This window comes from Podarcis muralis, chromosome 18, assembly GCF_964188315.1.
Source record: "Podarcis muralis chromosome 18, rPodMur119.hap1.1, whole genome shotgun sequence".
Classification (NCBI taxonomy): Eukaryota; Metazoa; Chordata; class Lepidosauria; order Squamata; family Lacertidae; genus Podarcis; species Podarcis muralis.
The window spans coordinates 6,691,951-6,706,539 of NC_135672.1; the positions used below are offsets into that span (position 1 = coordinate 6,691,951).

The 14,589-nt window shown below is 45.6% G+C and overlaps 1 protein-coding gene across 3 annotated transcripts in view; it reads right to left on the reverse strand.

The window, feature by feature from the left end:
* KDM4B (lysine demethylase 4B) overlaps window positions 1–14,589 on the reverse strand; it is a 192,848-nt gene that overhangs the window by 49,540 nt on the left and 128,719 nt on the right. For all 3 annotated transcript variants that reach the window (XR_003704470.2, XM_028713805.2, XM_028713806.2), the window contains exons 10-11: window positions 10,377–10,549; window positions 339–835 (exon numbers count right to left, since the gene is read on the reverse strand). Coding sequence is in view for 2 of the 3 variants with exons in the window: in XM_028713805.2 (XP_028569638.2) it covers window positions 339–835; window positions 10,377–10,549 (670 nt within the window). In the remaining variant the exon portion in view is untranslated. The remainder of the gene's footprint in view (window positions 1–338; window positions 836–10,376; window positions 10,550–14,589) is intronic.

Genomic DNA, 14,589 nt, shown 5'->3' on the forward strand with positions numbered 1-14,589 from the left:
GGAGGGCACTGTGTTTGAGGCCCAGAAAACAGGGGCTGCCCAAAAGATTTCAGGGGCTCTGAAATGTAAGCCTTTCACTGGGCGTCATCAGAGGGAGGCAGTCCAGTGTGGACATGGAGCATGGCATATAGGGAAATTGAGGAGTTTATGGTGCAGCGGCCTCTATGCAACTTTTCAAGGATAGGTTTGGAATGTGGTGGCTGCTTCTGCTTCCTTGTCCACTATGTTTGGAGGTGCAAGGAATTTCAAATGAGGACCTAGGGAAACTTGTTACACCCTGACCTGGCTGCTTAACTACGAGATGTTCATTACGTAGACCCCACCACACTCAACACTACCTGCAATTTACTAGGCTCAGCAGGCACGTCTGCGTTTTCTCCCTCGCCGCTCTCATGTTTCACCCCAAGATCCAACGGGGCCATCTGCTCTTGCGTGACGAACCTCTCGAGCACGTCTTGGGACGAGGCATGCTTCTTCTCTGAAGATGTCTTTTTGGGCCGCGGAACCACAAAGAGCATTGGGATAATGCGGCGTGGCTTCAACCCTTCCTCCTCACCAGGAGCTTCGGGGGGCAGGGCATCGAGGGCAGGCATTGGGGGGATGCTTTCTTCCACTGATGCAGACTTGGGGGACTGGGCTTCAGGCCCCCCCTTCTCCGAACGGACCTGATGCTGCCCCTCCCGCTGCTTCAGCAAAGGTGGCTGTGGGAGTAACAGGGGAGGCAGAAGTTGTTGCAGTGGGAGCTGAGGTGGCTGGGGCAAGGGGTGGGGGTGCTGCTGCTTCTTCTTCCTTTCTCCTTTTACTTTTGGGATTCGGGTCTTTGGCTTGCATTCACCTGTTTTTGACAAAAGAAGATGATCAGTTCCAACAAGGCTACTGCCAAACTCACAACAACAAAGCCTCACGTTAAATTCTTCCTTTCACCCCATAACTGTAATTATTACCTGCCCTTCACTAGCAGCTCCCATGCCAGGTTACGATGATTTAGAATTCATAATTTAAAACATTTACAAGAAGTTCCAGCCACAGGAATAGGGAGGGTCCTGAACACACACATTTCAGGAGTCAAAGACCAGGGTGTAGCATTTGCCCAAAGCTGTACATTTAAATCATCAGACACACCTCTGCAGTGAAGGAATCTTACAACATGGGGACTACCACAGAGAATTCCCTCTTCCAGGCCACTTTCACCTGAACCTCTGAGGGCAGTAAAACTACCCAAATGGACTTCTGCTGATCTTAACACCCAAGAAAGTCTGTACAGAAGGATCCCTGCCTTAGATTCACAATTCATTATCATCAGACATTCCCTAACCAGTATTTAATCTTAAATACTCAGCTTTAAGACCGAGACCCATGTCACCTTAAAAAATCAGCATGCTGGTGGTGCTTAATTGGAAAATTGATAATAATTTTGCACAACAATTGATTTCAGGGTGGATTACAACCTCACTAAAGCATACCAGCAAAACAGCACCCATTAAATCTACCAAAAATTAAATTCAACCACCTCTTTGGCAAACACTGGGGGTGGAATTCTATGCCACACTAAGAAGATTGTTCCACCAGTGCAAGCATTTCTGCTTGGCAGACAAAACAGTATCTCCTTTCTCAGTGTGCTGTTCTGAGGGTTCTCCCCCCAGTAGATTTGGGGAGATTTGGGTGGGGGGAACCTAGCTGAACCTGGCCCAGGAAGTCTTAACCTGGCATCTAGATGAAAAACAGGGCAGAATTGGTCACATCTCTCTGGGGCTGAAGTTCCACAAATGCAACACCAGTCAAAATTGCCTTTAAAAATGCTGAGATTCGCAGGATTTTATATAACACACCAGATCACCCTCTTTCCCGAAGTCTCTGATGGTGCAGGGAGACAAAGCAGAGCTTCTGCTAAAACTCTTAATTCCATCTCTGTGCTGCCAACACGCTCCTTGTGTAGAAGAATACATCCCTCACCTGTTCCCAAGACAGGTGACATTCAGTGAAGTCATGTGAAGACGTGCTTCCAGTACAAATGATTCAAGAACACAGGCAGGCTTTAAACGAAAGCCTGCAATGACTTTCATCTCCTCTCTCAGTGTGAAGAGAACAGGAGTTAATGTGAATTAAGGGATGGCACAAACTGAAGTAACCGTTAATGCAAACACGGCCTGATGAGAAAGTAGAATGCTCATTGTCAGGCCAGAGAGAATGAAGAGTGAACCTCAGAAGTGACCATGAAGACGTTATAAAACTCAACATAGTCCATCTTTTATTTTTATTTTAAAAACAAACCTGTGTGGTTTCCAGATTGCTGGGTTCAGTTTCGTCTACTACTCTAAAAAAAGATCTAAGAACAGGCAAGAGCTCCTTTTGTGGCAAAAGACGAGTCTTGGCTCCCCGATGCCTTCAAGCCCAGCAGTCAGACACTCGGTTCAAGTTCATTCCATACACATAAGCCCTGCCATTACACGCTGGGCAGTCAACAAAACTTGGGAAATGAGGCATTGAACAGAGACCCCTAAATCACTTCTCTGCCAAACAGCTTCTCCTGCAAGGTCTCTGAAAGCAGCGGCAGCAACGTAGGACATGAATCAAGCCAGGCATTGAACTGGGGTCTATCACAAAATGCCGGTGATACGTTTTTTTCTTTTTCTCCCAGTCCTCTCTTCTCATCTCTTTCCTGCCCAGTGCCCCCACCCGGCTCAGAAGCCACCACCATCCATTTTATCTCCCCACTGTCAACTCACGAGTGCACTTTTGAGATCGCACGCACACTCACTAGGCAGATAGATGCCTCAGTATTTTCCCATCTAGACAGAGGGCCACCCATAAAACAAAAGAGAACTCCCTACCCCCGACTGCCACTTTGTTTTCCGAGTATTCCAGTACACATGCACCCCCAAATTGAAATTTCTGCCAGCCCTCCAGTGGGTCATGATGGCAGCTGCCTCGAAACTGCTGCCTTTATTGCATTTGCAGTGAATTAATGGAACTTTATTCCCCCTCCCCCAGTAGCTTCATGAATAAAGTTATCAAGTCCATTCAAGGGACAGTAAATAATAGATGTTCCACCGAGAAAGAGCCAACCCCTCCAGCACACACACACACGCACACACACACAATTTGATTCTTGAGAGATTGTTTTTCACCTACAAGATGTCTGGACAACTATAAAAGGTCACTCTCCTTTACGAATAGGGTACTCAAAGGGGAGTGAGATGGAAGGCAAAGAGAAATGGGGAACTGTAACCACCATCAGGAAGATTTAACAGCTCGCCTCCCAATCTTGAGATGCTGACATTAAAGCCCAGCAAAGGCTACAGGCCAGGGCTTAACACATTGCAAAGCCCGGGGAGGGGGATCAGCTAAGCCAAAGCACAGCATGGGGCTCTGCGAAATGAGTAAGCTTGGAGCTAGATGAAGTTGTTAAGACTCCCCCTGCAGAAGCCTATTGCTGGCAGAAGTCTGTGTCACAACATTTCCCAGAAGCCGGTTATTTGAAGAGCCTTATTTACACCAATTTATTTAAAAATAAAATAAAGAAAAGTTAATGAGATCTAGCCAAAAATAGTCAGGGGTGCATTTGTGTAAACAATACTTCAAGATAAAGCTGGTTTTGAGGCACTGCATGAAAGGAATTTAGAATTTCCTTAGAGAAATGAATGCATCAAATGAGAAGTCAAATTGGATCTCTCCCTGGCCACAAAATGTAAGATTGCATTTACACTCCGTGTTGGGTTGGGGGTGGAAGCTGCCCCCCCCTTCCTGCAATTACAATGCACTGTCCTTCACTGACTTCTAAACAGGTGGCTTTGGCAGCAGTCGGTGGCAAGTGGTTCAGAGCAGGGGTGCGGAAGCTTTTTGACCTGGTGGACCAGACCTTTTATCTCCCCAATACCTCTGGCAAGCCAACTACCGGTATCTGATGTCATTATGACATCATGTGATTAACAGGTCGCTTACCCCTGAACACACTGGCAATCTCCCCACTAGTGATCTCAACATCTGGCACTCAGAAGCCTTATCCTCTGTGGATCTAATTCTCTTTTAAAGCCATCCACTTTTGTGGCCCTCGTTGACGAATTCCACAGTTCAACTACACATTGTGTGGAAAATGTAATTTGTCCTGAATCTTCCAACTTCCGGCTTCATGGGGTGCCTACCAGTTCTGTCGTCGTGAGAGGGAGAAAACATTCCTCTATCCGCTTTCTCCATGCCATGCATAATTTTATACGCCTCTATCATGTTTCCTTTTACACACCTTTCCCTCTAAACTATGAAGCCCCCAAAATGCTGTAACCTTTCCTCACAGCTGATTTGGTAGGATGAAAGCAGCAGCAGCAGGGGGGCTTGCAAAGCTCTTTGCAAGCAGCCTTGAGCTGCTGCTTTCAACCTCTGCTGAAGAGGTTGAAAGGAGCAGGGCTGGGGAAGAGCTGAATGGGAACCAGTCCCCTTCCCTGAGCAAGGCGTGGTCCGCCAGCTGATTGCTCCTCTGCTGGATGGGCGGCGTGGGGGGGGGTACACCTTGCTTCAGCAAAGGAACAGTTCTGATCCTTCTAAAATCCCCATCCTAAAATCACTGGGCAGGCAAGATGGGGAGTAGTCATGGGCTGGCCCTTTTTAGCCAGCAATCGGGGTTCTTTGTCCAATGCTTCCTGTCTTTCGGCACTTAACAAGTATGGTGATGGTGATCAATATTTTTCCTTAAAGAGGCCTGCTGCCTGAGGCCAGACCCATGTCAGGTTGTTATTCAGGAGTATGCTGTACCGTTGCCACATGCTCCACGTGCAGGAGTCCATTGCCCTCTCAGAAGAGCTTAAATCAATCTAGTCAACAGCCAAGGGTTACTATCTGAGATGGCTATATACACCCTTCAGGTTCAGAGGCAATTATGTCACTGAATGCCAGCTGCTGAGAGCAACAACAGGCCCATGAAGGCAATTTGCCTTTGTGTCCTGCTTATGGGCTTTCTGGAAACATCTAGTGGGCCATTGTGGGGAACAAGATGCTGGAGTACGAGTTGAGCTTTTGGTCTGAATCCACAAGGTCTCCTTTTCTCTGTTTCTAGAGGGGACTCTGCCCTAATTGTGAAGAGATGCAGATATAATGATTCACAAAAGAAACAGTTCATAGGCACGCTTTGGAGAGGAGTCTGCACTCGTAACTCTTTTCCAAGGGCGGATTCACATCACTTCATTTTTGTACATTTCATTGACTGGCAACTGTACACGCAACCATCTCCATGAATGAGAACTGTATTTGAGGGCCATAAAAATACTCTGCAGTTGTCTGACGCTACTCACAGATGAATTGCTTGAAACCTATTTCCTTCACACAATTTAGGGTTGTTGTTTTTTGCACATTTACTTATAAGGTCTGAGTGGGAGCCTGAAGAAAAGGCTGGCTCTCTACTCCAGAGCTCACAATAAACAAGCACGGCTTCCTAAGGTTTCAACAGAAAATCAGTAAGTCCAGGCTGATAACAGCAACATCCTAGAAGTAGCATCAAAAGCTACTCAGCCACAAAGTCAGAATTTCAGTAACAGGGCTGGAAGAAAAGTCTCCATCCCACCGATGCAGGCAGTTAAGCAGTTGCCAGTAGCGGGGCTCAGCTCCAATTTAAAAGCTGTTCATCTTGAACACAGCAATTCATCTTCCCCTCTTCTCTTCTCAAGGCTCCTCAGCTCTGCCTGTGCCACTTATCTCTCATCCCCCCAGGAGACATCGGCATTTTTCAGGCCATTTATTCCATGCTGTAACTGTTGGGGCTCGTACAGAAGCCAAGCACGTCCTGCTCAATGTGCTGCTGGCTCTTTCAAGATGGAGCGGCAGGGAGTCACTTGCTCTGGTTGTGCAACTCCTTTGCCGCACACCAGTGGCTCCTTGCCTAAGGAGTAAAACAAATGGGTCCAACAAAATCTAGGAGCGACAAGGACTGGGAGCAGTGTATATTGTATTCCTGGCTTTCCTGCACAAAATTATTGCAGAATCAAGCTACTGAAAAAAGAAACATGGGCAGATCCCAATTAAAGCAGGGTTGTACAGTGTAAGGGACGCGGGTGGCGCTGTGGGTTAAAGCCTCAGCGCCTAGGACTTGCCGATCAAAAGGTTGGCGGTTCGAATCCCCGCGGCAGGGTGCGCTCCTGTCGCTCGGTCCCAGCGCCTGCCAACCTAGCAGTTCGAAAGCACCCCCAGGTGCAAGTAGATAAATAGGGACCACTTACTAGCGGGAAGGTAAACGGCGTTTCCGTGTGCTGCGCTGGCTCGCCAGAAGCGGCTTAGTCAAGCTGGCCACGTGACCCGGAAGTGTCTCCGGACAGCGCTGGCTCCCGGCCTCTTGAGTGAGATGGGCGCACAACCCTAGAGTCTGTCAAGACTGGCCCGTATGGGCAGGGGTACCTTTACCTTTACCTTTACAGTGCAATGTTTGCAAACAATTTTCTTACCCTGCCTTTTCATTTCAAAAAGTGCCCAAAGAAGCTAAAAAATCTGTATTTTATTAAACACAAACACATTACACACATGCAAGAGTGGAACAGGAGGAATATTCCCCAAACCTTTGATTGCTAAAGGCACACTTCTTTTCTGAAATTAAAAATTAAACTGAAGGCATGCTTCCCTCTTGCAGTCAAAGAGGGTTAACCTTTTGAGTTCCTACGGAGTTAATAGTTATCCATTCTCAGAGAAGCCCACCTGCTCTGCTTATGACCATACCTCCCCTAAGTGCAGGTAATTCTGCTGTGTCATGAATGACTGGATGATCCAATCACTTCTGATAAAGGCATACAAAAAAATTGTCTCCCCACCCCACTCAACATAAGCTATTTGGACAGAAGAAATGCAAAACAGGGAAACATGTTGAGATGCAGTAGGCAGCCTCTTCTCTGAGTTCTCAGGAGACTTAATTTTAATTAAATGTGTTTTTCAGAACACATTAATGTCCCTCAACCCACAGTCGGAGGAGTAATGGAGCAGAGCCTTTGCGAGAGAAATCTAAGTTCTACAACTTGAAGCCCGCCCCCACCGCAAACTAGCTTATTCTATTTCTGCTAGCCATTTTTATGTTGTGAGCTGCCCTGAGATCTGTGGGTGAAGGGCGGTATACCAATTTAATAAATGAAATAAAAATAACGAATGGCAAAGGGCTGTGCAGGATAAAGAAGTGACACTGCTTTGATACTGGAAGTCCTGCTCAGACACCCTGCTCCCAGTAGCCATAAGCAAACTGTAGCCTCCTGTCATTTTATTTAAGAATGGAAATGAAGAATTTAAGAATTTTTCACCTTCTACTAATGCTCCCTTATGACCAATCAGAGTAATATATATTTCTCACCACCTAGTTTTTAACCCGCCTGTCAAATTTCTTACATTTCCACACAGTGGAATTACAAGCTGAGGGATTTCTGATGTTAGAACATAAGAATATGAGAAGGGGCCTGAAGCTGGAGAAGAGCGAAGGTGAATCTAGTCCCGCATCCTATTCTCACAATGGCCAACCAGGTTCCTGTAGGAAGCTTGCAAGTGGGATTTTAAGTTTTGGCTGTATTATGCTCTTTATTATTGCTTTTAGAAATTGTGTTGTGCTTTCTTATTGATTATTATCAGAAAGGCAATCAATTTATTCCTGCGGCCAATCAGATATTCCAAAACAAAAGTGCAATCCCAGATATTCTATGGAATCCCGCTATGGGTCCAAGCATATAACAGTGATTTAAAAAAGATTCACTCCAGCTTTCTGAGGCGTATTCTTGGACTCCCAGCTGTGATCAAATATGAAACAATGTGTGCAGAAATAGGCATACACACAATGGAATATTGGGCCTGGTCCACCTCAATAAAGTACTGGTTACGCTGCCACTTTCGCTGCCCTCCATCAAGTCTGCTCGCTGATTTGCTCAAAGACTCCTATAAATCAAGATGGTATCAGTACCTCGAAAAAAAGATTGAATCTTTAGGCATCGAGCTGGAGCCCCTGTACAATTCTAATGAGCAATACATTTTCCATAATATCCTAACTAGACTAAAGGATGTCGAGAGACAAAATATTATGGCAGCTGTAAACAAAATTTGCTCCCCCATATTCTATGATTTAAATATCTTAGATAGCAGAGCCAATTACGTCACTAAATTAATAATCCCAGCCCAACGTAGGGCTTTTATGCTGGCCCGTTTGAATGTTTTTCCCGCAGCATTTGTCAGGGGAAGATATCAAAACATTCCTAGAAACAAGAGATTCTGCAGATGTTCTATGAATGTCCCGGACACTGTAGAGCATATTCTCTTTCATTGCCCATTGTACAGTACGCTCCGTCAACGCGTGCTGTCCCCTCTTTTGGCTGGTCCGGAACCCCAGCAAGGTGAATGTGTAGGATTCTGCCTATCCGACGTTGACCAAAGGGTAACGGCGGGGGTAGCCGAGTTTTTGGTAGCAGTTCTCCAAGGAGCAGGTTAACAAGGAAAACCACTGACTCTATATGCATATATATATATATGTATGTAGCCAACTGCTGCCTTTTTATATATATTTTAAGGCTTTTATATCTTATTTTCTCTTTTATGGTTTTATTTGTATAATGCCTAATAAAGGTTTGATAAGTATAAGTCTTATTGATTATATGTTTTGCGGTTATGCTGCATGCCACTCAGGGTACCGTTCGTAGAGAAGCAGGATATATAAGCAAACAAATAAATGCTGCTGCTGATTACACTGCGCCCCTCGGAATCTTCCACAAGCCTCCCTTGTTCTAATGAAAGGTGTAGCAGCCATACAGAGGAGAGATTCCACCCTTTCCAAAGTACGGAAGAAAAATGTATGTCTTTTAGAAAAGCTTAAGCAGCTTTGGAAGAAACTTCCAAGGCCTGTCAAGAAAGCTATTTTAGGCTGAATTCTTAATGGCTGTAGTAAATGATGGTATATTTCAGCAAGCATAGATTTCATTCTGGCAAAGAAGCCTTGGTACTCTCCAAAAGAACCAACAATGCCCAATGAGAATTTGACAACTGAATTCTGGAGAAATTGCCCCCTTGGGCCTCAAAGGTGTCATTCTGAAGGGCTTCACTAGCTGCATTTGGGCAAAATTGGGAAGCAGCAAAGATCAGCTTGCTTTCACCATGATGTGCACGAGCTGTATGCTGGTTCACACAGCTCAAGCAAACCCTCTTTGCTTCCCTCTTAAAGGTAAAGGTAAAAGTACCCCTGCCCGTACGGGCCAGTCTTGCCAGACTCTAGGGTTGTGCGCCCATCTCACTCAAGAGGCCGGGGGCCAGCGCTGTCCGGAGACACTTCCGGGTCACGTGGCCAGCGTGACATCGCTGCTCTGGCGAGCCAGAGCTGCACACGGAAACGCTGTTTACCTTCCCGCTAGTAAGCGGTCCCTATTTATCTACTTGCACCCGGGAGTGCTTTTGAACTGCTAGGTTGGCAGGCGCTGGGACCGAACAACGGGAACGCACCCCGCCACGGGGATTCGAACCGCCGACCTTTCGATTGGCAAGCCCTAGGCGCTGAGGCTTTTACCCACAGCGCCACCCGCGTCACTTGCTTCCCCCTTAGTCCAGGGGAAAATGAACCCAGAGATTAGCATTACCCCCAGACCCACACTCGCAGTTCCTTTCTCCCATGAATTCTGGTTTGGACAATGCTAAGCCAGCTGCTCTGTGGTTTGTACCCTTGCTGGGCGAAGGAAGAGGGCAACCAGAAACAATTCAAGCTGTCTGCACCCATAAACAGTCAGGATTTTGTGTCGTAAAGCTGGGAAGGATCTTGAAGGCCATTCCCAGTCAGGTACCCTAACAGTTTTCATCAGTTTTAAGGTGGTTTCATGTGGTCCTATCTTGAAGATTCTCTAGATCAGTGGGAGAGGGTTGGGATCATTGCCATCAGTGAGCCACTGAGTCCATTTGCGGCCCCTTCTACCAATATCTCTCTAGAGGAAGAGTCTGGCACCTGGACTGTGATATCCACTGCCAAGAGCCATAAGAAATGGTCCCCCCTGCCCCCACCAACATATCCTTAATTATATTGTATCTTTGTGTGGAATTTAATTTAAAGTTGCTTTGGGAGGCAATCTTGGCTGAAAAGTAGGGCATAAACATAGTCAAGGCTTGCTTACAAAGTCCGTTGGCATTATGCTCATGAAGTGTTCCAAAAACTCCAGTGTCCTATTTACTCACTTGCTGAAGAGAGACAGCAAGGCCTCTTTTTCCAGCAGCTCGTGACATTTCTGCGCTGGGAGAGATAGAGCACTCGGTCCCTGTCTCCACCAGGCAATTCTTTGTCGACTCTGGCTAGCAGGTGAGTGCTAAAATGTAAGCCTGATCTAGAGGGGCAAGAAACATTTTTAATGAGAGCTTAGATGCTCATGATATAGAGTTCTATAATGTCCAATAAGCCTTACCCTCTTTGCCATCCAAGGCTTTGTTTTTGTCCTCTTCATCCAAACTTGGGACTCTCCTCTGCTCCTCCTTCACCTTCACCTCATCCAAGGCAGGCTCCATCCCCATGGCATCCCCAAGCAACTTTTGATCCTGTGTCTTATGCCTCCGGGATTGGCTTCGTTTTCTGTTAGCCCTGGATTTGGGAAGGGAAAGAAATGGTAATGCCTCGTGAATGGAAAGGCTCTGGCAGAGGAAGGAAAGCAATTGCTTGGAAGCAATTTTGTAGCAGGATCACCTGGATGAATTTTACCCTTATGATTTCTATATAATCATCTATCCATATATATCCATATATAACCATATATCTTTATGATGATTCTTATATACCCATGTATCTGATTTTGAATCACTAAGGCTTCTGCAGAGCTAAATGCTTAGATTTTAGAAATCCAAAAATGACCTCTGCCCCATTTCTCTCCCCCTTGTTCTTCTAATGTACTCAACGTCTCGCTAACATAGTAAAAGGTAAAGGGACCCCTGACCATTAGGTCCAGTCGTGGCTGACTCTGGGGTTGCACGCTCATCTCGCTTTACTGGCCGAGGGAGCTGGCGTACAGCTTCTGGGTCATGTGGCCAGTATGACTAAGCCGCTTCTGGCGAACCAGAGCAGCGCACGGAAATGCCGTTTACCTTCCCGCCGTAGCAGTACCTATTTATCTACTTGCACTTTGACGTGCTTTCGAACTGCTAGGTTGGCAGGAGCAGGGACCGAGCAACGGGAGCTCACCCCGTCACGTGGATTCGAACCAGTAGGAAGCAATAAATCTGATGTGCTGGCACTTTCCTCTGTCCAGGCAAGCTCCTCAGCTGCTAAAAACAGGAAAATGCTAACCACAATGTTCTAGACAGGAGCAAATGTTGTGTGGGGGTTATCCATATTATCAACGGACAAAATTAAGTTTCTTTTCCTCTTTATTATTGTAAATTGGGGAAAAGGTCAGGCTGATGTACCATCTGAGGAAAGCAGAAGTTGGGGAGTATTCTTCACATGGTCAGGGGAAAGGCTTATGTATGCGCTCATTGGTTCGATTTTTGCTGCCATATGCAATTATATACAATTTTGTCATGTTTTAGGGTGTATGTACTCAGGTATAAAGCCTTACTGCACTAGGGCTTCGGGGCCCAGTCTTTGGAAATCATTCCACTGGGTCATTATTGCTCAGCAATAAAATATCACTTTCTCTTTCTCCATTGCTGCGTCTGCCAATTCTTGGACACAATTTGAGTGGGCCACAGGTACTCTATAAATCCTTGCAACCATTTCATAAGAGAGGTCAGGATAGCTAACATTGTAACGAGCCAGGCAACAGGTCAGAGCAAACATATGAAGAAAACCTTTTTGAAGACCCTTAGTGGGCACAAAGGGGGGGGGGGATTCTAATGTGCTCAGAAGGACCCCGTGTATGCACAGCTCAGTCCACCAGTCTCAGCAACAGGCCTGAAGATGGAGAGGGCGGAGCTTTGTAAATAGGTATAATCACCTTCTGTGTACATGAAGACAGAATGGAATAGGTTTCAAATCAACGATACAGGGTGACCCAATCTTGGCTGAAAAACAGGTCATATTAAGGCATGGGTAGGCAAACTAAAGGACAAGGGTGGCACTGTGGTCTAAACCACAGAGCCTAGGATTTGCCGATCAGAAGGTCGGCGATTCAAATCCCCGTGACGGGGTGAGCTCCCGTTGCTCGGTCCCTGCTCCTGCCAACCTAGCAGTTCAAAAGCACGTCAAAGTGCAAGTAGATAGGTACCGCTCTGGCAGGAAGGTAAATGGCGTTTCAGTGCACTGCTCTGGTTCGCCAGAAGAGGCCTAGTCATGCTGGCCACATGACCTGGAAGCTGTACGCCGGCTCCCTTGGCCAGTAAAGCGAGATGAGCGCCGCAACCCCAGAGTCGTCCGCAACTGGACTTAAAGGTCAGGAGTCACTTTATTTTAGGCAAACTAAGGCCGATGGTCTGGATCCGGCCCAATCGCCTTCTAAATCTGGCCCGCGGATGATCCGGGAATCAGAGTGTTTTTACATGAGTAGAATGTGTGCTTTTATTTAAAATGCATCTCTGGGTTATTTGTGGGGCATAGGAATTCGTTCATCCCCCCGCCCCCAATATAGTCCAGTCCCCCACATCCCTGTATTAAGGGATGAATAAAGATAAGAAATAAAGGCATGGAACATCCTGATATTAAAGTCTGGAAGAATGTTTGTACTGTATATATTTTTTATAAGCAATTTTTTTAAAATGCCCCCAAATTATCAGTTTCATAACTAATGGGAAAAAATGGATTTGAATAAAGGAATACAGATTGTTGGTAACCAATGAGAAGTGTCGAAGCCGCAAAGAGAGAGAGGGAAGTCAACTAACATAACAGGGATTCAAACAAGTTTTCTGGAACAGAAAGCAAGTGATTGTAAGGGAAGAAAGAGAAGAAGAAATATAAATGTAATTTCTTTCTAGGAGCCTTTTGTATAGAATACTCAAATTATGGTTTGTATCCTTTGAACAAATTTGTGTATCTCATTAATTCACGCCCCCCTTTATTATTGTATTTTTTCTTTCTTTTCTTTTCTTTTTCTTTATTCAGGTGTAATTTTGAATTTATTCTTTCTCTGTAATTTAAATAAATAAATAAATAAATAAATAAATGGTTGTATCAGTTGTAGTCCTGGATCCCCAGAGCTCATAAAATGTCCCTTCCCTTCCTCTCTATCTCCTTGTGCAACAACAGCTGCCTCATACAGCCAAAACTGTGTGGGTTTTGAGTCTTTTTGCAGGAAGCAATGTTGCCTTTACTCGGTGTTTCTGATAAAGCAAACATCCTACATGCAGACACAAATGACAGCCAAGGGGCGACACAACTGTGTTAGTAACAAACATCTTTCTGAAGGATTTAAAAAAAAAAAAAAGTTGAAAAAACTTCTCTGAAGCACAGAAACAAAAATTACCAACACCTGTCTGTAAATACAGTGGTACCTCAGGTTAAGTACTTAATTCGTTCCGGAGGTCCGTTCTTAACCTGAAACTGTCCTTAACCTGAAGCACCACTTTAGCTAATGGGGCCTCCTGCTGCTGCCGCGCCGCTGGAGCACGATTTCTGTTCTCATCCTGATGCAAAGTTCTTAACCTGAAGCACTATTTCTGGGTTAGCGGAGTCTGTAACCTGAAGCGTATGTAACCTGAAGCATATGTAACCTGAGGTACCACTGTACTCTCTCTCCGACCTCTGTGTATGTATATGTGTGAGCATGTGTGTGCATGAATAGCTACATCTCTGTTAATTAAGCTGCTTCCTGTTGCTTTCAACCCATTAAGTGTCCCCATGCCTCTGGTCTCCTGCATGCCATTGGTTTCAGCAAACAGATATGGCTTAAAAGAAAGAAAGAAAGAAAGAAAGAAAGAAAGAAAGAAAGAAAGAAAGAGCCCCCCCACATATTGTGGTCCCCTCTCCACACTCTTCTCAGCCACTACCAATATAGCACACAGCAACTCAAGGCAACTTTGAATAGCCCAAAACCTACCACCCAAGTTCCACACCTTTTACAGCCTGTCGGTGGTGGGGGCGGGCAACATTAATTCTGTCACAGCAGAACATAGCTAACGGGAACTTTTAATGAGGCAACAAGCCCAACCGGTTGGAAGTGATGTGGGGGCTAGGTAGAGAAACGCTCTACGTCCAAAAAGAAAAGAAGAAAAACCCAGAAAGGCAGGCACTAGCAGAGGACTTACTAATGACTAGAGTTGAGCCATATGGTCCCTCTCCAAGTGAGTTTACTTCACACTTACAAGACAATTTGTTAGCAGGAACCCACCAGTGGAACCCAAGTCTTGGAATTTTGTTTCACTAAGATTCAGGAGAAGTTGCAATGCTTCCTCAGAAGGGAAGTGACATAGTCTCCCAATTAATAACCAGATGTTTGGAGGCTATATTTTTAGTGACGGGGGGGGGGGGATTGCTTGCAGAAAAAATTGGAGCAAACTTCAGCTAGTTTAACCCCATCTCTACAAGTAGAAATCAGGAGTTGCATGCTTCACTTTCATAAAGTTACACTGCCTTATGCATCACAATCCAGGTCTGTACACTCATGTTATCTAAAACTAATGTGAACAAGGCTACTTGAGAATCTCACCACTGCTGAGAACAAACGGGGTCACTTAGCCAAGACCCTGAGGAACTGC